Below are 24,708 nucleotides of genomic sequence, written 5' to 3'. Positions count from 1 at the left end.
TTCTCATCTGTCGTGTTTTTTCATTGCTTGCATAGATCTCACTGTTGATTTGATTTTTCCTTGCCTCCTAGCGTGTCCTCATTTGTTATCTTCATTTTTTTGGCATTTGCGTTGGTTAAATTACAATCTATCTCTGACATTCCAGGCTGTTTGCACACAGTTGCATGATCTGGTTCATCTCTCTGCATGCCCCTTTACCTCTTTATTCACTCTGGGTGGTCCTCAATGTTTGCAGCTCTATCAGCCACTATTTCAAATGTCAAGCTCAGTTCATGTTGTACAGAACTTTTTCCTTCTGATATTTGCTCTGCTAATTCTTGGGCATATTTTTAGAAAACATAACAGTTGTCCTTTTACTTTCTCATGTATCTGGCTTACTGTGTCATTGCTGCAGTTCTTTAATTGCCTTGAACAAGTAGGAATTACTTTATTCACATTTTAGTCCCATAATGAACTTGAACTCATGTGTATATATGTAATCCAGCTGTCTAACCCATTTACTTTACCCATGGTGTTCTAGGAGGTGCCTTTTCTGCACAATCAAAGCCCTCCAGGCTTTCCCAAGGAAGTGAAAGAGCTAGCATAGTACCTGTCTTCAGAATTGACCTGTTAGGACAGTATCTCACAAAACTAGAGACTGGTTACACTTCAGGCATGCTCTGGTTGGTGTTAACTGCACTAATCTGGATAGTCCCAACTGTTCCATGACGTCTGTTGTATTTTAATGTCTGTTGCCTCTTACTCCATACTTACACTGGCGTTGCTGCTGTCTTTCCACTGGGAGGAACAAGCATTGAACAGTGACCTTTAAACACAACTGTGAGAAAAGAGGAATCAAAATTAAACATTTGTTAAAAAGTATTCTGCGTATTTTCTATGAATTTTAGTGAATAGCTTTAATTATGCATGGATAATTTTTGTTTTGTTTTTGCTTGTTGCTTTAGCTGTCTAAATAAATCTATTTCCAGTAATTTGGTAGCATATTGCTAGCCTTCTACTGAAAAAACAATGAACTGGTGATATTGCATTTCACTCTTTGCCTTACACTCTGAACCAAAAACTTCATGGTGGAGTGCTGGCAGCTTCCTGCTGCTCAACCTGTACCTACATTTTCAATTTATCTCCCTCTCCCCATTTCTTCATCCTGCTTTTCTTATTCAGAGCTGGTAATTTTGCAGTAGTGTCTTAAAAAAACCCCACAACCCATACTGTATCTGTTGGTATTCAGTAGTCTGCTGAGTTTTACTGACCTTTACGTTCTTTTCTCCTCACTAATGCATTCAGAAATTGGGTTTAGACATACCAGACTGACTGATACCTACAAATGCTCTGTGATGAGCTGAGAAGACACTAAAGCCTTAAGACAGAATGTAAATTTTACACTAACTCAAAATACTTGTCTCGGTTTTTTCTGTCTTTTTGACTTTTAACTCCTTATTGAAATCATCTTTTAGTTGTTTATGCTGTCTCTGTTTGTACCACAGATCAACAGTTTTCAACAAGGTGCTTCAAATAACTTGGCCACGCATTCATTTTAGTTTAAATGTGCCTTACTTATAAGTGCTTGATTTTGAACAGTATGCTGACTTTGTGGAAGTCAGGAGGATATTCATTAAAATAAACTGATATTTGTCTTTGCCATTAACAGTGACCATATCCAGGCTAAAGAAAAGTAAGTAAAATATTAATATCATAAGGTGATGTAGCAATACCAATGTAAGTGAGGACCTCGAGGAACTAAAATAAGAATACTGCAAGTCATTTGTGAATAACTTGCAACCTATAATACATGCTAATAAAAGTTGACATCTCCTGCTAAAATTAAAATGTTACCTATTATCAGTCAGTGTTGACATCTGTCCTGATCGTATGGGTCAACTGGGATCAAGTTTTAAATTGCACAGGGTAGCTCAAAGATGTTAAAACACAGATGTAGACTTTATGAACGGAGGGCATTGAAATTGCGCAGCACACTAGATAAGCTAGCACACTATCAGCAATGCACCCATTAATAGGTCTTTAACTAGGGCACCATGCTTTAGCTAGCAGTACCATTTATCATTCCTCATGTATTAGGAATATTCTCATTTTTCTCAGGCCTGGCAGCCTACTGTTCCACAAACCCTCTGTTAGGGACTCAGTCTAACTGGAACAACTGGATGGAGCTGGTTTTCTGCAAAATAGGGGGATAGACATATGCTGATTCACAGATGCAAAACGAAGTAACAGCAACTCTGCCATATGTCAGGTCCCATGGAAAAGCTGTAGATGTTTGAAATGTAGGGCAACAGGATGGAGTGTAGGTGTCTGAGGTGAGGGAGGCAGACCTTTTAAGGGTCACGAAAGAAAGTTTTGTGGTAGATGGGTCCTGCACTTTGGTCACAATAACCCCATGCAATGCTACAGGCTTGGGGAGGAGTGCCTGCCTGGAGGAAAAGGACCTGGGGGTGTTGGTTGGCAGCTGGCTGAACATGAGCCAGCAGTGTGCCCAGGTGGCCAAGAAGGCCAATGGCATCCTGGCTTGTATCAGGAATAGTGTGGCCAGCAGGAGCAGGGAAGTGATCGTGCCCCTGTACTGGGCACTGGTGAGGCTGCACCTTGAATACTGTGTTCAGTTTTAGGCCTCTCAGTACAAGAAGGACATTGAGATGCTGGAGCGTGTCCAGAGAAGGGCAAGGAAGCTGGTGAAGGGTCTACAGAACAAGTCTTATGAGGAGTGGCTGAGGGAGCTGGGGTTGTTTAGTCTGGAGAAGAGGAGGCTGTGGGGAGACCTCATCGCTCTCTACAACTACCCAAAAGGAGGTTGTAGCGAGGTGGGGGTCAGTCTCTTCTCCCTAGTAACAAGCAATAGGACGAGAGGAAATGGCCTCAAGCTGCACCAGGGGAAGTTTAGGTTGGATATTAGGAAAAACTTCTTTACCGAAAGGGTTGTCAAACATTGGAACAGGTGTCCAGGGAGGTGGTTGAGTCTCCATCCCTGGAGATATTTAAAAGAAGGGTAGACGTGGTGAGGATATGGCTTAGTGGTGGACTTGGCAGTGATAGGTTAGCGGTTAGACTCGATGATCTTAAGGGTCTTTTCCAACCTTAACGATTCTATGATTCTATGTCAAGTCCACTGTGTGAACAGCACCTGGGCATTCTGGAAGCAAGTAGAAGCAAGGAGGTAGCAGTTCTTTTGCTCTATTTAACTGGCCTTTATGTACTGCCAAGGAGTTGTTTGGTTTTAACCCCCAATGCTGTTCATAGATTGTTCATGGTAAAATAAAAGAGAGATTTACTAAGCAAATCATGTCTCTGTGTATGTGAACTCTGCTACCATAACGTAAGATACGATTCTATAAATGTAGTTCCACAGTATTTCAACATGTCTTTCTCTTAGCATCTCACTACTCATAGGTTACTTGCCTCTCTCTGGGTTCTTCCTGTTTGCAGTGTCCTTAATCTGAGGTGTTACAGCACAAGAGAGTGGTTATTCTAACACAAGTGATAATGGGTATGAGTAAAAGTACAGAGGAAATTGTTTGTGAAGGATAATTTACATAATTGGAATGATCTTAAGCCTTCATATTGACATTTCTATTGTTTTATACATGTGAAATATTAATTTTTGTCTTGCAACTGCTGCTGTTATGTGTACTTTGTAACTTGTGTTTGCTGGTCAACAAGCTGAGTAGCAGTGTGGATGCTTACAGGTTCTACTGATGCCCCCATGTGGATGTCTGGCTAGATCACTCTAGTCTGCAGCTGAAGACATGGTTGAGTTTTACTGTTAATTTAATAATAATTTATTTCTGTAACATCCATTAATGGGCAAAAAAGTTTGACTATGTGGGATACCAAAAGTATTTTTGAACTACGCTTTCGATTCTCTATGAAGTAGTGCTTGACTATCCCTTTTTTGTATCTAGCTTTTCAAACTATTGTTGACATATTGGGAACAGCATCACACTAACCAGTTAACTTATTTTTGTGGGATTCCTGAGACCCAAGAAAATTTTCATTCCAATACTAATGTCCTGTAATAGCTATGATATAACAATGGCCTAATTTTTTGCCAACATAAAATAACCTAAACCTCATACACTTATTTTTCTGTCCCTGTGGATGAATGTAATTATATTGTAACTATCTCAGAGTCCTGCATCCCTGAATCACTGAAAGTTAGTGTAGAGATGCCGAAACTGTCTTTAAATGTGACAGCTCAGATACTGTGACCTTGTTCTTTACAGCAACAGAGGCCTCAGGAGGGGCTGATTTGTCTTGCTTCTTGACAGGGTAAGTTACCTCACGCAAAGGTCCTCGGTATAAAAGACATCCTAATGCTGACCCATGTTTTTTTATTGTTCCTTAGATCATAGTTGGCAAAGATTTCAGAAAGCAATGACAGACCAGATGAGCGTAACGACAGCATAGGGCCTCATCTGTGCTGAAGCAGCTGTTCCTGTTGGCCATATAAACACTCTCACCTTGTGGCTGGGCACTTAACATCTTTTTTGTACCTCTGTCATGCACTGAGATTTTCAAATACAACTACACAGTGTAGATACCTAAGTACTTTTCAGAGTTAGGCTCTTGCATTATTTGAGTGTGTTTAAAAAATTGGTCCTAGGTCTCTGACAGTAAACAGAGAATGCTAACTCCTACTCCTTTAGGTTTGTATATTTTATAGAACAAGAAGTATTTTCTAGGTCAGAGGAAAAGCTTTGCTCAGACATCTTAGTTGTGGAGCACATGGTATCGATTTTGTATCTAATATGAAAATTTTGAAATATCTGCTTTATTTTGTTCCTAATATTATTTGATCTTCCAATCATTGGACTTGTATACAGTGGGAAATTACAGTTGTTAGAATCTGCTAATTAACATGATTAACTGAGCATGTAGTGTAGATAAGGATATTTGTTTGGTCTCATGACAGCTGGTCACTGCCTACATTAAGTGTGTGTCTAGGCTGGAGATTTTGCCTCTGAGTAAATCAAGTAACAGATTGCTAGTTAAGCAAGATGATGTGAGTGTAAATGGTAGCCAAAGCACTCCAGCATTGTTTGTGCTTATATACCTCCACACCAAGTGCCTGCCACAGTTCTATTTGAAGTTTTGTGCATAAGAACTGAAGAACCAGCAATCCAGTGCTTGTAAATGAAGATACTTCCTAACATTTTTGATCTTGTTTCATGTTTGGTTTTTACCAGGAAACTGAATTTATTTGGCACACTGAGCCCAGGGGTGTTTAGTCATTCCTTTCCTTTGCAGTAGATGACAGAGAACATAGCTTTTACTCCGCTTTTACACATTCAGTCTTTCAGAAACATCTAGAGACCTGTATAAAATTTGTTTCATGACTTGTGGTTGATAGCTGATCAATACTCAGATCTGCATGGTGTGAACGTGCTTCAGAAGTTCTGTGGATTTTGGATTTCAGTGGTAGGGTTGCTGGGCTATAGTATTATCTCACAGTTTTCACTTTTTACCTCTGAAAGAAGCTCCTTCATTTATTTTTGGAATGTCTAAAAGATAAAAACTAAAAAAAAAAAAAAGCAGCAAACAAGAATAAATGCATAAAGCTCCACATGCTTCTTTTACAAATTTTAAATTAGATTGTGCTCATAAAGTGATTGTTTTTCAATAAAAAGCTTTATTTTCTGTTTATACTGAAAGCAGATAGATTGCATGGCATAAAAGATTTAAAGTAGTCTACTTATTTCACCTGTAAGCATAGATAACCCAGGATCTTTTCTAATTACTGAATGTGAGCACTAATAATGTGAATGGACAAATGTATCTAAAATAATCATGAATATTTGGCTAAATTGCCAATATCTGCTTCCATTTGTAGTGCTGATTTTCGCTAGAAAATGGATTTACACAAACTAAAGTGCTAAAATAGCTTAGAAACAGGTTTTGTCACTTTAGTCATAAAGGACAGTTATCACCTTACTCAATTTAGGCTAAAAAAACCCTGGCTGTTTTTTAGTAGAAAAACTCAGGCAAACTGGAGAATGCAAGCAAATAAAAGCAAAAGTAAAGCCTAGTATATCCAACTTTTATTTTCCTGTGTGCATATCATACTTTTTTCTTCTAGAAAGAAAATGAAACAACTTTATTAGTCAATCACCTTTAAGCACCTTTTCTTCAAATCTTATAAAGCTTCCTCCTGTTTTTGTTTCCCCAGCCTATTTTTAGCTCCCTCTTGCTTTTTGTTTTAGTTCTGTAATATATTTTAGAACAGGACATGATGTGTCTGAGCGTTACAAGTTAAAATTCCTGTGTGTAAGTAAAGAATTTATTGGTGCCTACTTCTGACAACAAGTTACAGCTCTCAATTTATTGATAATTTAATACAATGAATACAGAGATTACAGTAGGCATTCCACAAATACAACTGGTGCCTGAGAGCTTGTGTTTCTTTAGTCTGTCATCTAGGACTGAGCTAAGCTGGTACAGCTATGGAGAGCAGGACAGCTGGGAATTCAGGACATCACCCATGATGATGGTGGGGCAGGGTTTATGCTGCATGAGACAGGTGTTTTGTGTCCTGAGAACAGGTTTGGTTCAGTGTATGATGGGTGGGAAGCTGTTCTAGACATAAGAGACCTGGTTCCAACCTCATTTTACATGAGTTTTACATTGGTAAAATCCATGAACTTCTGTAGACTCACACCGGATTTACTGCAGCGTGCCAGCAGATGTAGCTGAGGATGGAACAAATTTAAAAGTGAATGCAACTGGGCCAGGCAAAACCTTGTAGACCAAAACTAGGCCAAGTCAGAGAGCAGTGTCTTGAAAGCAAAATATAGAAAGTCAGGTTCCTTTTTCTGTCTTTGATGTGTGCTCTGTGCTTTTGTGAGTGGCTAACGAGCTCTGTGTAATGCTGCCAATATTGAATGTTGCTGATTTTGCACAGAATACAATGTATGACCCACTGAAAGGATCAGGCTGAAGAAGAAGTAATAGCAAAGAGGATAAGCAGCACAGGCATTCATCTCTGTGCAGTATTGCTGGGTGTTCACCTTACTTTTGACCTTGGCATAACAGTTGAAATAATTAATGTATGTGACAGATACTGTAAGTGATGAAGGCATTCAAATGGGATTTTTGTTTGGTTTGATTTAAAGAATGCCGTCATGGCATTCCCCAAATCTGGGTAACAGGCATCCTCACTTTACCATACAATGATATTCCATAGTTATTGGATGATTATTTCAAGTTAGTTTAGAGCCGAATAAAATCCCAGGTGATTTCAAAAAAGGAATTTGACATTAATAAAACGTGAAGAAAGGCATTTGCAGACTGGAGCAAGTTCAGCCTGGGGCCCCCAGGGAGGTTGGGGGCTGAAACTCTTGCCCTGCAAACAGACTGAGCAAGTGGGGCTGGTTTAGCCTTGAAGAAGAGATGGCTCTGGGAGGACCTAACAACAGCCCCCCAGTACCTCCAGGAGGGTGCTCAAGAAGACAGAGCCAGGGTCTTCACAGTGCCACGTGGTGTTAGGACGTGCGACAACAGACAGAAGTTGCTGCAACAGACAGAGGTTCAGACTGGATATAGGGAGGAACTTTCTCCCCATGGGGCAGAGGGGCAGTGGCGCAGGCTGGGCAGGGAGGCCGTGCCAGCTCGTCCTGGGGATGTTTCCAGACCAGACTAGACACAGCCCTGAGCAACCTTGTCTGACCATGCAGCTGGCCCTGCTGTGAGCAGGAGGTTTGGCTAGAGACTTCCTGAGCTCCAGCTTCACTTGGATTATCCAGTGATTGTATATGATCCTATATTCACATTGTCTACATGAACGAGGGCTCTGACCTGCTGTCCTGGACAGTATGTACCAAAGTTTTGTTTGAAAAATAAAATTTTGCTCTTCAAGCTCACTTCCATGTGCTTTCTAAAGGAAGGAGAGGCTTGCATTACTGCGGACACAAACTGATGAACTGTGAAAGTATGGGTATTGATCAGTTGTACCTTTGTCACTAAGTTCTATTCCTTGTCCAGCTGAGAGGTTCACTTAATAGTAATGAAGTGTAGTTTTATAACTCTAGTTCAGTGGGGTTTGGCTTTTTTTTTTTTGATTGGAGTTTTATTTTCTCCCCCCTCCAAATAATAGTGGAGGATTAAAGATTTTTTATTGTAATTTTTGTGAATTGGGGTAATTTTATAGCCTTTCTACTGAGTCATTATGCAGACATTTAGTGTAACAGCTTGAGGAAGGCTAGATTAGGAAGTTGGGTTACTCAGTCATACATTGACTTCCCTAGCTGTGAGAGTCCTGCTTTAACACAAGGCAGTGGACGGTCGTAAAAGTCAGGGAATGCAATGGCCCAGGCTTGCTAATGAAATAGGATGAATGCAAGTCCAAACGCAGATTTGGTATATTCCGTGTGGACTGAGCGTGGTTCCTTCGACTGCTTGCCACACCTGAAAGTTGCATCAGAGTCACTTTGATAAAAGGGAACTGTGCCCCTTTGTACAATGTAAAGGTACCTCTTTGCATATGTTTCAAACCAGTGTGACACAGTATAGTTATAGAAATATCTATAAAAATGAGATTTCATAATTCTCAATTTAAATCCTAGATTTGTTTTTTGAAAATTCATTTTCCGTTCTTAGTTTGTTTCAGTATTCAGCTTTTAATAGTAGAACAATGAGCTGCTTCTCTTTGGTTCCCAGTGTGTGTTCAGTCCATCCTCTAGATCCACTCCAAATCAGTTTTCTGTCCTTCACAATTTGTGGACCCCCTGGATTCCTTAAAGCAGTAAATATTTCAGTGTTTTTAAGAAAGTTCTGATGTGCCATGCCTAGTTATATTTCACAGATTGTGCAGAGAAAACGGCAGGACCCCTGTGGTCTTGCTTGGACTAGTACAGTGCAGATTTGATAACCACTGCCAGATCTAAATTTTTTAAATAAATGCATCACTGTCAGACTTCAAATTTCCCAGCAGATTTTGACGTGTCCTTGATATGAGCTTTTGTTTTCCACTTACGAGTGCGAAGATTTTACTATTTAACATAGACCTATTGTAAAGCAAGTACAGACCATTTGATACAGCTGCATAGTCTACTAATATCCAGGGAACCTCAGTTTTTAATCTCTGCGATGGACCTTCTGCCTACTGCTGCACCCGAACACCCTGGTGCCCTTGCATCGGCTGACCCATGCGCAGCTTCCCTTTTCCTTTTTATGCTGTGAAACTGCTTGCTTGCACGATTTGGCCTGTATGCATAATCTGACTGGCAGCCAGGAGGTTAAAAGGACGTGATTAGTACCTAAGTTTATCCCTTTACAGCCTAAAAGAGGCACCGTTAAAGGGAATTTGAACTCAAAGGGTTTGTTTCAGCTGGAAATTTCAAAGCTTTAATGTTTTAAACAGGCATGCAGTTTCCTGTCCTTGGCTTTTGCTAGCATGACTTTAAAATCCCAGCTGAGGTTATGAAGATTTTTAATACCACATTTCACGTGCTTTCTTCTCACCTATTGTCAATTAAAGTACACTTAAAATACCCCATAATCATGAATACAAAAGATGTCTTTTGCCTGCTTTCTTTTCTTTTTAAATCTGTTCAATCAGGTCGTTTTTTGAATAGGTATGAGGAGAGAGATGCCTCATAAGGTAGTCCCATTGGTGTGCTAGGCATTTGGAGGGGGCTGCTTGTTAAACTGCTAAATAAAAATGTAATTTGAGGTGATTTTTTCTGCGTCTTGTGGAACTACCCTCTGTTTGGTCTTGCTGTTTTATCTCTACCAGAATGATTAATCCCTTTGGGCATATAAAGTTGCATATTTTTACCATTGGAACAGAACAGATTGTACCAGATAACAACCTCTGTGCATAGATAATGTATTGATAGGTGTGTATTGTACATCAGGAGAAAAGTATAGCTGTGTTAAGTGCAGATTAATACTATTTGTTTACTCAGTTACGTTATCAGTTCTCTTATTACTTTATCATTTGCATTCTTGATTATGAGAAATATTTTCTGTGTAAACAGTCTCTCGCATACCTCCTTAATTTCTAGGACTCTAGGTTTATCAAAGGTAAAAGAAACTTTCCTTGATATTAAAATTTGTCCTCTTGTTAAAATTTGAAATTGAATCAGTTAAATGATAACAAATCAAGTACTAATGGGAAATAAATTTCCTAATCAGCTGAAATAGTAAGATAGGAAATGCTATGGTAATATAAATCATGTTCTGTCACACACTGTTTACTGCAGTGATGTTTAATTCTTTGCTGAGACACAAGAGCTATGCTTTTGAGAAAGTTTTACATACGTTAAACTACAGGGAAATAGCATGTATAGTTCTGAATATTTCACATAATTAAGCTTCAACCATTTTTCAGATAGTAAATATGAAAGAGAAATATGCAAACAGAAAAGATTAGATGTCGTAAGGGACACTGAAATGTATCTGGAATAAAACAAATCATACTAAAGAAATACAATTCTAGTATTCTTTAGTTTGCTTCCCATCTTCGCTGCTAGCATACCTTTAAAATTAAGTGTAAGATCTCAGTATAATTCACATTACTATGTCTGTATTCAAAAGGCTAAGTTGTAGGTAGAAGTAATAACCTTTATAGTACCAAAATAGTTGAAAAAAATTAGCTAAGCTTTCAGGCATCTAAAATAGAAGCCCCAAGCTTTAAAGCATACTACAAGTTGAGAACAATTGCTAAGGGATTAATTAGATTTTTAATAGTTAGACCATCTCTGAAAAAAGTTAGTTAACAGCAGTACAGTTAAGGTGATGCTAGTCCTTAGGGAGGAAAGAGGGGCAGCCTCTTGGGTGAAAGAGAGAAATAAATAGTTTGTAGTTTGTGGAACCAAGAGAAGTTAGTTGGAGCCACTAGAACATGCTATGAAGTCAATTCCTTTCATTGAATCTGTGCTCTTGCACACATCTTTCAGATTTTCCTAGGCTGCCTAGCGTTAGAGCCATTGTCTAAATAGCAGCTCTTGCCTCAGTTGCTCTTAAAACAGAAATGTGCAGTCTGTAATAGGTTCTTGCAGTTGACACATCTCTCATATCTGGGCTAATCAGTCAGTGAGTCAACTGGCCTCAAATCCCATGAAATCCTACCCCACCCATTTTGTCATTTGCTTAGCTTCCAAAAGATAACTGGGAATTACCTGTGTAGACAGTTCCTAGCTTCAAAAGGACTCTGAGTCACTCCTCTTATCTGCTCTACCTCCCTGTGGAGGTGTCCAGGCTGTTCAGATTGCTCTGTGCTCTGCAGCTACTCTAGCGAGTCCCCAGCTCACCTGCCTCCTTCCTCCCTTCCTTCCTCTAGGCAGGCAAAGTCAGGTATGGGTAATGCTAGCAGCATAAATGCACTATATTTCTGTCTGATCATCAGTGGTAGCCTATTGTACTGGTAGAAAAGAGGGATCCATGTCCACCTGCGCTAATTTTGTCTGTCTGATAATTTACCTGTGCCTTATCTTTGTATCACAGAGTCAATCTACTGTTTCTTTGTTGATTCAACCTCCTGACTTGGTTGGGAAAATACTTCATTATTTGCTACGCGAATGCAAGTCTAGTGGTTACTCACAACACTTTTGTGAAAGCTGTTTTAACCCTCTTTCTTGTTTCCTTTATGACAGCCTTTCCTTAAGCATCTGAGCAACCTTTCCCCATACAGAAAGGTGATAAAGGAGAATCCCTTCCAGCTTCTCTGGCAGCTTTGGCTTGGGCAGCCAGTGTAATGTAAGGAAAAAGCAGATGTCAGTCCACATCCCGGGGTGATGCTTCTTTTATCATTACCCATTATGCATCAAATCTGCAAACCTTTCCTGCATGAATTTATTCCTCCAGCTGTAGTATTCTCTTCTTAAATAGGCTGCAGACCCTCTTGTGGCTCTTTACCCACCCATACTTCTGCAGATGTTATTGTGCTGGGTTTGGGTGGCAAGGTTTTGGTAGCAGGGAGGCTGCCGGGGTGGCTTCTGTGAGAAGCTGCCAGAAGGTTCCCCTGCGTCCGATAGAGCCAATGCCAGCTGGCCCCAAAACGGACCTACTGCTGGCTGAGGCTGAGCCCATCAGTGATGGTGGTAGTCCCTCTGGGATATAACATATTTAAGAAGGGGAAAAAACTGCTGTGCAGAAACATCAGCTGGAGAGAGGAGTGACAATATGTGAAAGGAGCATCCCTGCAGACACCCAGGTCACTGAAGAAGGAGGGGGAGGAGGTGCTCCAGGCACCGGAGCAGAGATTCCCTTGCAACCTGTGGTGAAGGCCATGATGAGGCAGGCTGTCCCCCTGCAGCCCATGGAGGTTAACAGTGCAGCAGATATCCACCTGCAGCCCGTGGAGTCTGTGACCCCGTGGGAAGCCCGTGCTGGAGCAGGCTCCTGGCAGCACCCGTGGCCCTGTGGAGAGAGGAGCCCACGCTAGAGCAGGGTTGCTGGCAGGACTTGTGACCCCACAGGGGACCCACGCTGGAGCAGTCTGTTCCTGAAGGGCTGCACCCCATGGAAGGGACCCACGCTTGAGCGGTTCATAAAGTAACTGCAGCCTGTGGGAAGGACTCACATTGGAGAAGTTCATGGAGGACTGTCTCCCATGGAGGGGAGGAGTCCTCCCCATGAGAAGGAAGGAGCGGCAGAGACAATGTGTGATCAACTGATCGCAACCCCCATTCCGCGTCCCCCTGCACCACTGGTGGGGAGGAGGTGAGGAAATAGGGAGTAGTGTTAAGCCCAGAAAGAAGGGAGGGGTGGGGGGAAGGTGTTTTAAGGTTTGGTTTTATTTCTCATTGCCCTAGTCTGATTTGATTGGCAATAAATTAATTTTCTTTTTTTACATTTCCCTGAGTCAAGTCTGTTTTGCCAGTGACAGTAACTGGTGAGTGCTCTCCCTGTTCTTATCTCGACCCATGAGACTTTTGTTACATTTTCTCTCCCCTGTCCAGCTGAGGAGGGGAGTGATAGAGCAGCTTTGGTGGGCACCTGGCATCCACCACAGTTATCCAGATCTTTCGCTTTGTCTCCATTTCTCTGTCCTTGCCACATGGCTCTCTGCAGGCCCTGCAGAGGCTACAGGCACCTGAGATAACAACCAGTAGTATCTGCTGAGGGGTCCATCTTTTTTTCATGCTAAGGGGACACATAACACCTGTTACTCCATTTGCTGCTAGGTTTTTTAAGGCATCTCCTAGAAAGCATGCCAGATGCAGAGAACTGGGCTTAGCCTACAGACTGGCTGAAAGGTGAAGTACATCTTGCTAATGGCCATTGAAGAGGTTAGAACTGAAGCGTCAAGAGCCTGAGTAATTCTCTGTGCAAACAATGCAGAGAGAGAGCAAGAGCAAGCAGGAGCTGCTCTACAGAACCTCTGCCAAGACAGGCTTTTCTTGGGTGATCTTTGAGCGGCTGACAGGGCTGGTGTCAGGGCCACTCTGTAACAACAGCACAATGCAAAGCAAAGCTAAATGTAGAGGTAAATCTGGGCTACCGCTTCTTTCAAGACTAAAACCCTGAGCTGTCCAGGCCTTTGGACCTGATGTTCTTGCAGAAGATGAAACAAACAAAGCAGCTATGAAGTTAGAGAGCGACTCAACATTTGTTCTTCAAGAGGAGCATGGCAGCTGTGGTGCTTTCATATCAGCAAGACAGTTGTGTTTTATAAAATGAATTACAGGCCTGTCCCTTTCTTTTTGTTCTGTATTCCTCATCCATTTTACCATTATTCAATTTGTTTTAGAGGCAGCCTGTCTCATTCAAAGTGCCACCAAAGAGATGCTGTCTGAGCTTTTAGTGTAAGCTTTATTTACCTGAGTCAGTCTTCTAAGTCTTTGCTTGTTCAGAAGTTTGAATTCAGACTTGAGGGTAAAACTAAACGTAACCACTGTACTGTGTTAAATAAGAGAAGCAGCATTTGTAATTGGTACTCATTATGGCTGTTATGTGGTGAAACTAAACAGATTTGCAGAATAAATCAAATGTATCTGCAATGTCACTTTATTCTAAATATAATATTTTCTAAAAAAAGGTTTCTATCTTAATATGTACTTTGTTGTAATTGGTTTCTGAAAAGCTGTCAGCATGAAGTGAAATCATCTCATACCAGTATGTCTGTTAATACCATTGGTTTTATTAGATGTAGAAGAGACCAAAATTCAACTGTTAATATTAAGTAGCTTATAAGCCTTACCAACACTGTGGCTTAATACAAATTATTATTTACACACCTGGTAGTGATTTTTTCCATGAAGAAGATACAATAATATTGATGTGAACTCAAGAAATAGGAAAGAGACTCCTTCTATGTATAAAATATGCTTGTATCTTGTTGCAGCCAGAGTTTCTTTCCCCTGTGCCCAAGCTCTGATGCCTGTAAAGTGAACCAGAGGAACATGTTCCCCTGAAATGCTGGGAGGCAGGCAGCTATGTGGCTTGAGAGACCTCGCTTTCTCTCTCACTTTCACTTTAAGAGATCTCAATTTCTGTCTGTCCTTCAAGTTGCTGGAGACCAATTAATAATGAAATTGAGATGTGGTTTTCCTGCAATTTTTGCAATATTCGCAAATCAGAGCTTTCTATAGAAAGACACCCCAAGATGCAATTTTTAAGAATGGTTTTATTGGCTCTACTTTTCAGAGTTAGAGAAGAGCTCTTACTAAAGGTATGTTTAAAATATTTAGCAAGCAGATGTGAGCTTACTCTGTTCACCCTTTGATGCAATCCAGGTAGCTGTGATAAGCACAGTACAGTACGCAAAATAGCAAATGCTACCAACAGACAGAGTATGGATTTAGCACTACCCTGCTATGCTGGTGCAGTTCCTTGGCAGCCCTGAGAATGGACAGGGTAGGTTGATGTGTGCTTGTAAAATACCACATGAATATGGAAACTCCTTGTCCCTGCCAAAGGTCTGATTATAGCTGAATGATTATTCATTTCTGTAAAGATATGCCATAATTCTCTTAATTTATTTCATAGAGAAAACTAATTACATTTAATTGAGCCATGACAAAATACGACAGCTTTATAATGGATAAGTCCTATTTATTCCTGTCTAGAGATTCAAAACATTGTTTTACAGAATAATGATCTTCTGTTTTGGCAGAAACTGTTAAACACATAGGCATATGAGAAAGTTTTGTTTTAATTTTTAAAGACTATCAAAGTCAAATAACTCTTGTCGATGGATTTTTAAATTGTTGCATTAAAAACAATAGCTTTTCACAAGGCAGTCAAGAAATTAATTGGCATTGAACTATTGAAATTGCCCAGATAGCATAAATATGGAAGTGAATTGCAAAGGGTGAGAATTTCCGGAGAGATTAGGAACATGAAACAAGTGAAATTTCTGAGATTTTTGGAATAACGCTATGAATTTCTCTTTCAGAAATTCAGAAAATGCTGTATACTTTTATCAGGTCTTTCCTTCATAAAGAAAAGTTATCTCACAAAGAGAGAGGAAGCACTCTGTGCTTCAGTAATGATGGTGCAGGGAGGGAGTTCAGGTTGCTACTCTTTCTGACTGTCATCTGAATTGCTGCTGAATGCATAATGGTGAACACTGGATACATTTTTTTCCTGGATTAGTCCTTCCACTTGGCCACCTGTCTGAAATTCCCTATTAATTTCATAATCAAGTTCATAATTGGTGGGTTGGACCAATTTCTGTTTGTAGATATTCATATGTGACGCTTGCATTGTTGGAAATCTGTGATGGTGTCCAAATATAGAGTCTGTCTGTTTGTTTCTCATACTATGATAGATCTAATATATTTTTTTTTAACAGGTGCACTGCTAAGATTTTTTGGAAAATATAAATATTTTAAAAGATCTGATGAAAATTACTGCCTGTAAATTGCAACAGTCACCGGTTTGCTTTGACTCTGCTTTTCAGCCTCTGACATTATTCACCCAGTCCAACTTTAGCTTTGTCTCCTTGTGTAACCATCCCCAGCTTTGACATGGAGCCTTTCTTTATCTCTGAGACTAGTAAGGCCACCAAAGAGAATGTAATTTTTTTATACCTGGCTTACAGCATTTTACTTTTAGTCTATAATATTACCAAGTATTCATTCTAATATTAATTAATTAAGCTCAGAAACTATTTTTGAGTCTGATTATAAGATGCCTTCTAAAATAAAATTTTCCTAAACTGTGTTTTTTCATTTGTTATTCTTACTCATAAAAAACTATCAAACATGGCTTTCTCTTTTTAAAGCCATGCTGGTTAGTGTTTCTTGTGTAATAGACAGCCAGGTATGAAATGAAAAAATTTCCTCATAAAATGATGAAGCTTTGAATTGATGAACTTGAAATTTATGAAGATTTCTTATCTGGTGAACTAAACTGAGCTACTTGATTTGTAGTCGATGAGGAGCCAAGAAGGGGAGAAAAAAGATCTCGATATGCATAAAAGAGGATCGGCTTTATTAGGAAAGAAAAAAATGATTCTGTAGTTGAGACTCAGGTGATCTGAATAGGCTTAATAAAAGCTTCTTTACATGATGGAATAAATATGTATTTGAAATCTATAAGGAAAGATCTCTTAAAGGCGATTTGTAGAATGATCTGTATTCATAGCCATTGTATGCCACAGAAGTTTTTAAAAGAACTACTAGCTAATGTGCTGAAAAGATCTAAAACACATACAAGGTAATAACGTATTATTGACTTTGCTGCAGACCAGTCCAGAGATAAATCATCTATTAAGACTTCTGAATATTTTCATCTTTTATCCTGATATATCACCACTAAGAGCGCTAACTTTCTGCTACTGTTTGTATCACTGATGGAAGATTTATTGCCTATATTTACAGAGATAAAAGACTCTTGCATATTTTTTTAAGATGCCATGTGAATCTCAATACTGTTACTATGTCATAACTGGATCAAGATATAGAAGCTTTTCTGAAGTCATTAATATTTTGAGTATGAAAAATTATCTATAGATTAACAAAGTGCTATTTATATTTGCAGATATAACCTTTACTTTCCTCAACATTTCTCCTTTTTTTTTCCTTTTTTTCTCCCAGGGCACAATATAGAGCTATGATAGCAACCGGAGGAGTCATAACAGGACTGGCTGCCTTAAAAAGGCAAGACTCTGCCAGGTCTCAGCAACATGTAAACCTTGCCGCAGCACCAGCTTCTGAGGAAAACAAACCAGTTAGACGCCGGCCCAGGGCAGATGTAGTAATCGTCAGGGGCAAAATCCGTCTCTATTCTCCTTCAGGATTCTTCCTTGTTTTGGGAGTGCTTATCGCATTCTTGGGAATTGCAATGGCCATCCTTGGATACTGGCCCCAAAAGGAACAGGTTTTAGGATCTGAAGATAATCTATCTGTAAATGAAACCCAGGTCCTGAGCGGCCAAGGAAGTATTTTACTTCGTTTCTTTGAACAGCACATGCATTCAGATAAGATGAAAATGCTGGGCCCTTTCACTATGGGCATTGGAATCTTCATTTTTATTTGCGCAAATGCCATTCTGCATGAAAACCGTGACAAGGAAACAAAAATCATACACATGAGAGACATATACTCCACTGTAATAGACATCCACACCCTGAGGATCAAAGAACAAAAGCAGCTGAGTGGTGCCTTCACTGGCTTGTTGGGGGAAGGAGAACTGAGGCACAGCGGGAGCTCGTGTGCGTCACGGCTGGCTGCGAACACAGTTGCACCTTTCTCTGGCTTCAAGGGTAGTTTTAGAATGGATAGTTCTGCTGAAGAGGATGAGATTACCCTAAATGAAGATAGGACCACGAGTAGCCTCCTGCCACCTTTGCTGACTGAGCAACGTGGTTCAGTCTTTGGACTTTACCCTCATTCCAGCAAAGCTTCAGATGACAAAAACACTAGCTCTATAAAGTGTGAAACAAAATCCATCGTGTCATCTTCCATTAGTGCTTTCACACTGCCAGTAATTAAACTGAATAACTGTGTTATTGATGAGCCCAGTATAGACAACATAACTGAGGACTCGGAGGTCACTAGGAGTTGGTCTAGAAATCTGTCGATGGATTCTCTGGCCATTCCACTAACTGATACCAATGAATCCTACAGACCGGCAGCTACCATGCTGCCACGACACAATTCATTTGTGGACACTCCATCCGATCAGTTCAAATCTTCTATGACTCTCGGACCAAGCACAGGAAAGCTTTTATCCCCCGGCGCTGCCAAGAAACAGTTTGGGTCCAACACATCTTTGCATCTTCTGTCTTCACATTCGAAGTCGCTGGACTTGGACAGGGGTCCATCTACGCTCACTGTCCAAGCTGAGCAAAGGAAACACCCCAGCTGGCCCAGACTGGATCGGAGCAACAGTAAAGGGTATATGAAACTAGAAAACAAAGAGGACCCGATGGATAGGTTACTTGTGCCACAGGCGCCAGTCAAGAAGGACTTCACTAATAAGGAAAAGCTTCTTATGATATCAAGATCTCATAATAATTTGAGTTTTGAACACGATGAGTTTTTGAGTAACAACCTGAAGCGAGGAACTTCTGAAACAAGATTTTAATATTTAAATTCCAATTTAGAAGATGTCATACAGTATTTTTTAAAAATAAAACATTTTACCAAGTGTTTCCTTTTCAGTGAGACTAGTACAAGCCTGTTTTTAACCAAATGCTTAATAGCCTATGAAAATTGGCTTGTGTGAACAGAGATCTTCATCTTTGTAATGCCAAGAGTTTTTTGTCTTAGTAATACACAGCTGCAATACTGTACGTTATCATTGCTCGGAGAGTTTTGGTACAACTGATTCCAATTTTTCCCAAGCTGCCATTTCTTTTGTTCTATATAAGCATGTTACTTTCTGTTGATTTGACTCCAGAAGCCTGCATTAGGAAAAAAGCTCATTTTACCTGTAAGTTCTGTTTATTTAATGACTGCAAGAGTCTAAAAACAGTGCTTGCAGTCTAGAATGGGAAGCGAGCAGGAGCACATACTGGAATTGTCAAATCCAGACCGTTATCCTAGGTGTTGTCTTTCACATACGGTACATCTCGGTAACTGCCGTCTTGCCATTGTCATTGTGAGAAACTTGTTTACATATTGGAGTGGGTGGATAGAAAAGAGTGGCTATAATTAAAACCACTTTTGTGAATTCATTGTAACTGGTCGAGTTGAATACCTGTGTTGTGAATTATTAACTATGCTTTGTACAATAATCTTTCTGCATCCATTGTAATGTAATCCTGTAATTCTGGGAAAATTACATAAAGTAAGAAATCTGAAAATTCTTCTGGGATTAGTTCTCTAAACCACTTTGATTGGCAGCAGTTTTAAAATCGAAATATACAGATTCAATTAAAATGGTAGGAACATGATGAATGCCAACAGGATTTTAGAAACACGGTGTATAAAAAGATGTTATTGTGACACGCATCTGAAAAGAATAATGGAAAATTAATATATTGCCTCTCATTACAATAGCAAGAAGCTAAATAACTGGATCTCTATGTTCAAAACACGGATACAAAGCATAAAATTCAATATGTACACTAAGATAGTATGAAAGCCCCATGCCTAAATTTTGATTTATATATTTCACATAATTACGAGTGTGATGGTTCACTGGAGGCTTAGCTGTGGCAATTTGCATTACAAGATTTTGCAAAAGGAAGTGACATTTAAAACAATGTTTTTCTCAGCAAAGCAAGCTTCACAGTTGACAGTTGTAGGCTATTGCTGAAGAAAATGAGAATTTGAATGTGCATGCCAGAAGGTTTTTATGTATTTCATTAAGGTATTTAGGCCGTGATCCTGCCATGACAGCCGTGCTAGAGAATGTCACTTCAAGCTGCAAGGCTCACCTACCAGGATGTTGGTCTTAACTGGTCGTTTTTGATATATTCACTTAACCTAAATACTCAGGAATTATTTTTAATGGCTTTTCCCAAAAAGAATCAAACCTGTTAAAATGTCCTTGCTCTTCAATTATGGAAGATGAAAGATAAAAATGTCACCTCTTTTCTTTTAAGGTTCAGCTCCATATTTCAACTGCGCGATGTTTATGTATCAGGAGCATTATTTGCTCAGTGAATTGAGGCATAGTGTTAACTGTTAGAACCTCAAGCCTATATATTGTAACAGAGTTGGCTAAATATTTTGCTATGAAGCTTTTAATAACTTTCTGGTTTGTGTTCTTAAGACATTTGCTATTTTTTGAAATAAAATGTCTATCTACATATATCCATTGTAAGACCTGTTTTTCCTCTGTGATCTCAAATCTTCCATATAAAAGTATAATTAAGTATCATAACATTGTATATAACATTGTGCTTAATATGTTAGCCCGCCACTAGAGATTTGGCAACAACTAATTGATTCCAATGACGTTCCCACACATGTAAAGGCTGAATTTTTTTTCCACACAATGTGAAATGTATTCAAAGTGGCTTTGACATAAGGAAATTTTGCATTAAAAAAACATCCGGTTCATTTTAGTTTGGCAGTAAGTATTCTTACAAAAATGGAAAACAGTACTGAAGACGTGAATGGTGTAAGCTTTCATTTCCTTAACAGCAATCTTAAATCATAGCCTAAAAGACTGGGGTTTGGGTACCATCATATGTGGGAATAGCGGTCCTTTTGTAAGTATAGCTGGGCATGAGCTTCTAATTTTAACACAGATACCTGGTACTGAAAAATGTACTCACCTTATAAAAATTTACCCCCTTGGGAGACCAAGATAAAACTCCTGACTTAAAGCAAGAAATCAAAATAGCACCATGCAAAGTGCTGTGGTGACCTGTGCCAGTGCTTGTTCTCCCTCACAGTAAAGGAATGTTATGTGATATTCATAGGGACCCTCCTGTGATTCAGTGTGTGCCTTTTGCCTCTTGTCCTGTCACTGGGCACCAGGCTCTTTTCAGAGCCTGGCTCCTTTTTTTTGCACCCTCCTTTAGGTATTTATACACACTGATAAGATCCCCCTGAGTCTTCTCTTCTCTAGGCTAAACAGTCTCTTGGCCATTCCTCGTGGGAGAGGTGCTCCAGTCCCTTCATCATCTTTGTGGCCCTTCACTGGACTGGCTCCAGTATGTCCCCGTCTCTCTTGTACTTAGGAGCCCAGAACTGGACCCAGCACTGTGGGTGTGGCCTCACCAGGCCATGTAGAGGGGAAGGATCCCCTCCTGCAAGGGTGATGTGAGACTTTGCATCCTTCCATATTCCTTTGGTGGGTCCAACTCAAGCTCAAGTCAGGAAAACTTCTAGATGTTCAAAAGGCCTGAACATAGAGTCTTCATATGTAGAAGTCAGAAACTGCAGTAGGGCAAAGACCTCTGAACCCTTTGCAATACATGAGGAGAGTTAGGAACCTTACGGTGGCCAAAATGGGGGTCAGGGACAGCTGGCAGGTAAGGAACTGGTGAAGACAAGAACACACCTTAAACTTAAATTCTATCTTTAGGGCAAAAGTCTCATATTTGATCTGTTGCTGATCCAGTTCACAGACTTTTTTCTTTTAGATTTCATTTCTGTTATTGATGCTCTATGCAGCCCCACAATGAGTTGCTCTGGTACAACTGCAGGGTGAAAAAGCAGCCAATGACAGGATGTTTTAAACTAGTTTTGTCATGGGAGAAAATAACTGTATAGCTACACCACAAGCATTTTCCTGGAATAAGAAGCTAAACCTTACATCTAGCCAGAGGAAATGTTATGGTACTGCATCCTTTGTATGTAATAACTCCAAAAAGAAATAATTGAGATATTGCAAGCGATGAGTTTGCTTCTTCCTCTGCTTAAGACTATTAAAAAAAAAATACATTTTCTACCTCTCAGATAAGCACCTTCATCACTGCCTATGGATTAGACCAATGTTAAGGTCTGTCCCTCCCTCCTGGGCAAAGCTGTTTCACTCTGCTCATTTATTAGGCAAGTTTCATCAGGAAATAAAGGGCATGAGTCTGCAGTGATAGAGTAGAAATACTGGGTTACATTGTCTCTTCCCAGATTGCTTCTACATTTTACGTGAAATGGCCGCTGGATAAAATCCTTCAAAGAGGCACTGGATTCTTGCCAGGTTGATATTTTAACCGCTCCCCTGAGGAGCCCAGCTTACTCTCCCTGTGAGCCAATGAACCTACCCCTTCCACGCAGAGCAGCGCAGAGTTCAGCGGGAGGGACTGGCAAATGCTCCGGCTGCTCAATTGCCTGCGGCTTAATGGATGGGGAGGTGTTGGCATGGGTTTTCTCAGCAGGAAATGTTGTGGCATGATGTTACCCATCCTGATGGCTGCTCTAATGATTGGGCTGTGTAAAGGGTGGAAAGGCGAGCTGGCACCACCAGTCTGGTTTTGAAAGAAAGTGAAATTTAGTGTTACAACTGAGCAGAATTTTTGAGGCTGCCATTTTTGCAGGTAAGCATCTACATCTGTCCCACCTCACGTATTAGATAGCTAAATAATTGTTTTTGCAGCCATATCAGAGTACCTTTCTCAGACCTGGAGCTGATTTCACTTATCCTTAAAATACAGCGTTACTAGTCCTTTAGTTTCTGCTGAGTGAAATTTGGGAAATAGTTTTAACCTACAGCAGCAGTTTTCTCTCTGAAAAGCTTTTCAGGCAGCTTGTGGAATTCCTGGATTGCTTTAGTCTTATGCTCTTAAATTCTTTCTAGGAATCTTTTTCTGACCTTTTCCAGGAACTTCTGCCTTCATCTTCCCAGCACTATCTTCTTTTTTGTTAATTTTCCTACCAAATATGGCATTATGATGAACAAGAAGTCGTCTTTTAGCAAGACTGTGCACGTGTATATATGAGAATGTAAATGGGATAAATGATCTATTATAATGTAGGAGTGCTTCAATTAGTATGATTTAACTACTCAAGGGCAAGTTCATGCCCTTTGTTTAAACCTTTTCAAATTAAACTCAGGAGCAAATTAATTGCAGTTATCACAGTTATCACATGTTTAACTTTTAGGTCACATTAATTAACTCATCAATATTCTATGTACGGTGAGGTTGAGTTGTTTTGTGTTTTAGGACTCAGTATCTCAAACTAACCTCACTGGAGTATTTTATGCATTCAGCAAAGACCGGTTTTTAACAGAATTACTTGTCTGAATGGCAGTTGGCAGAATTATAGCCCTGAGTCTCATGAAGAACGGAAGTCTGATAGTTACAATACTTCCATTTTAGAATAGTTTGTTGAAATTTAAATGTAACAATCCACTGTATTAAACAAAAAGCAGTATGTCTAATCTGTTGTCTTCGTTCTAATTCAGGTAGAAAATGCTTTAGAGGAGAGTAATTTATGTAATCACTGCAGATTGTCCACAGGAAGAATCATAAAACTACTGTTGTCCCTTACCAGTTTTTATTCCAGCTAGTGTAATTATTCAGGATGGCATTCACAGAAACATCTAATCCATTTCTGAATCCCACTAAGCCCTTCAGTTTACTAACATTGTTTTTGCAAATTACTGCAAATTAATTATGAGTTGCCAATAAATAGATTTCCCTTATCAGTTTGAAATTCTTTATCAGGACTTTTATTTCATTCCAACAGCCAACTGCTCTCCTATTAAAAAATATACCAGGCATAACCTGATATCTCTTAAAATTATATTGATATTTCAGGGCGGGGTGTTGGTTTTTTGTATTTTCAAAGAAATTAATCCAACTATTTGCTCAGAGTTTTCCTGTGATTCACCGTACAAGCAGTTTAGCATGCAGATTTTATAGGCAATACTGTATTTGTTTTGGCCTCTAATTACATGTTTTTTCACTTTTAATTTTAAATTATATTTCATTTCAGCCCATTAAGACAATTCCGTTTTCCTTCTGATCTCTTTCATATTGATAATACTTACCTGTTCAGGCCGTATGGGCTGTCAGCGCAGCCCAACAGGAGTAAGGTCTGTGCCTGGTGCCGAGGACCCGATGCCCGTACTGGTTGCATTTCAGAGGGCTTACTCCACTAGCCCCCCCCCCCCCCGCCCCAGCCAGTTGGACTGAACATCCATTGGCGGCTGGAACATTTTATATGTTCCTGGAGGACATCTCCTCATTTTTTTACCTCTGGAAGGAGTCCAGTGTGTGCCTTGAGATTGCTCTTTGACATGAACTGAAGTGTGGTACACGAGGCCAAGTCAGAGGTTTGTTTCAAAGCAACACTACCGACCTGGAAAAAATGCTACTTTAGCCACACCCTTAGTGACTTCTGAGAATTACATCTACACAAACGTACATTTTTCTTAAATCTGATAATAAATGCCATTTGGTAAGATTAGTTCCATGTCAGGTCCTTGAAAAACTCCACTAATTACCTCCCTGAAGCCTTATATATCCCCTACCAGCCCAACTTGTCACCTCCTCTAGTTTTCCTCCTAACTCTCTTCTCCAGCTTAGCTAATAATTTCATATGTGCTACTGTATGAAATGCATTGCAGAAGTCAGAGCAGATGAGATCTGCTGCATATTTTGTCTAGAAAATTATTTTTTCAGAAAGAGGTATCTGTTTAGCGTGGCATGATCTGTCTTTGGCTCATCTGCTCAGCACCTTATCCTATTTCCCATTTTCATCCTTGTCTTTAGTTCCTTGAAATTTGTTTTTTTTTTCCTCAAGCCTTCTACTGCCCAGATCATACAAGCAGGCTTGAGAGTGGACAGATAACTTCTCCCTTCCTTCTTTCTGCCATTTCATAAAAAGAGTTTAAAAGATTACTACTTTTAATACATGTAGCCTTCCTTCTTTCTGTCAGCTCAGTAGAGGTACTGAAATTCCTTGC

At 39.8% G+C, this 24,708-nt stretch overlaps 1 protein-coding gene across 3 annotated transcripts in view; it reads left to right on the top strand.

Annotated features, from left to right (window-relative positions):
• TMEM200A (transmembrane protein 200A) overlaps positions 1–20,157 on the top strand; it is a 61,922-nt gene extending 41,765 nt beyond the window's left edge. For 2 of the 3 annotated variants that reach the window (XM_064447298.1, XM_064447299.1), the window contains exon 2: positions 16,992–20,157. In XM_064447298.1, the coding sequence (XP_064303368.1) occupies positions 17,008–18,483 (1,476 nt within the window). In that variant the 5' untranslated portion in view covers positions 16,992–17,007 and the 3' untranslated portion in view covers positions 18,484–20,157. Of the gene's footprint in view, positions 1–4,232; positions 4,279–16,991 lie in introns of all 3 variants that reach the window. The other variant, XM_064447300.1, reaches the window with a different exon arrangement.
• The last annotated feature ends 4,551 nt before the right edge of the window (positions 20,158–24,708 follow it).

The sequence above is a fragment of the Phalacrocorax carbo genome, chromosome 3 (genome assembly GCF_963921805.1).
Source record: "Phalacrocorax carbo chromosome 3, bPhaCar2.1, whole genome shotgun sequence".
NCBI classification, from domain to species: domain Eukaryota; kingdom Metazoa; phylum Chordata; class Aves; order Suliformes; family Phalacrocoracidae; genus Phalacrocorax; species Phalacrocorax carbo.
Note: the sequence above shows the minus strand (reverse complement) of the source record. Positions and strands in the feature narration are given on the sequence as shown.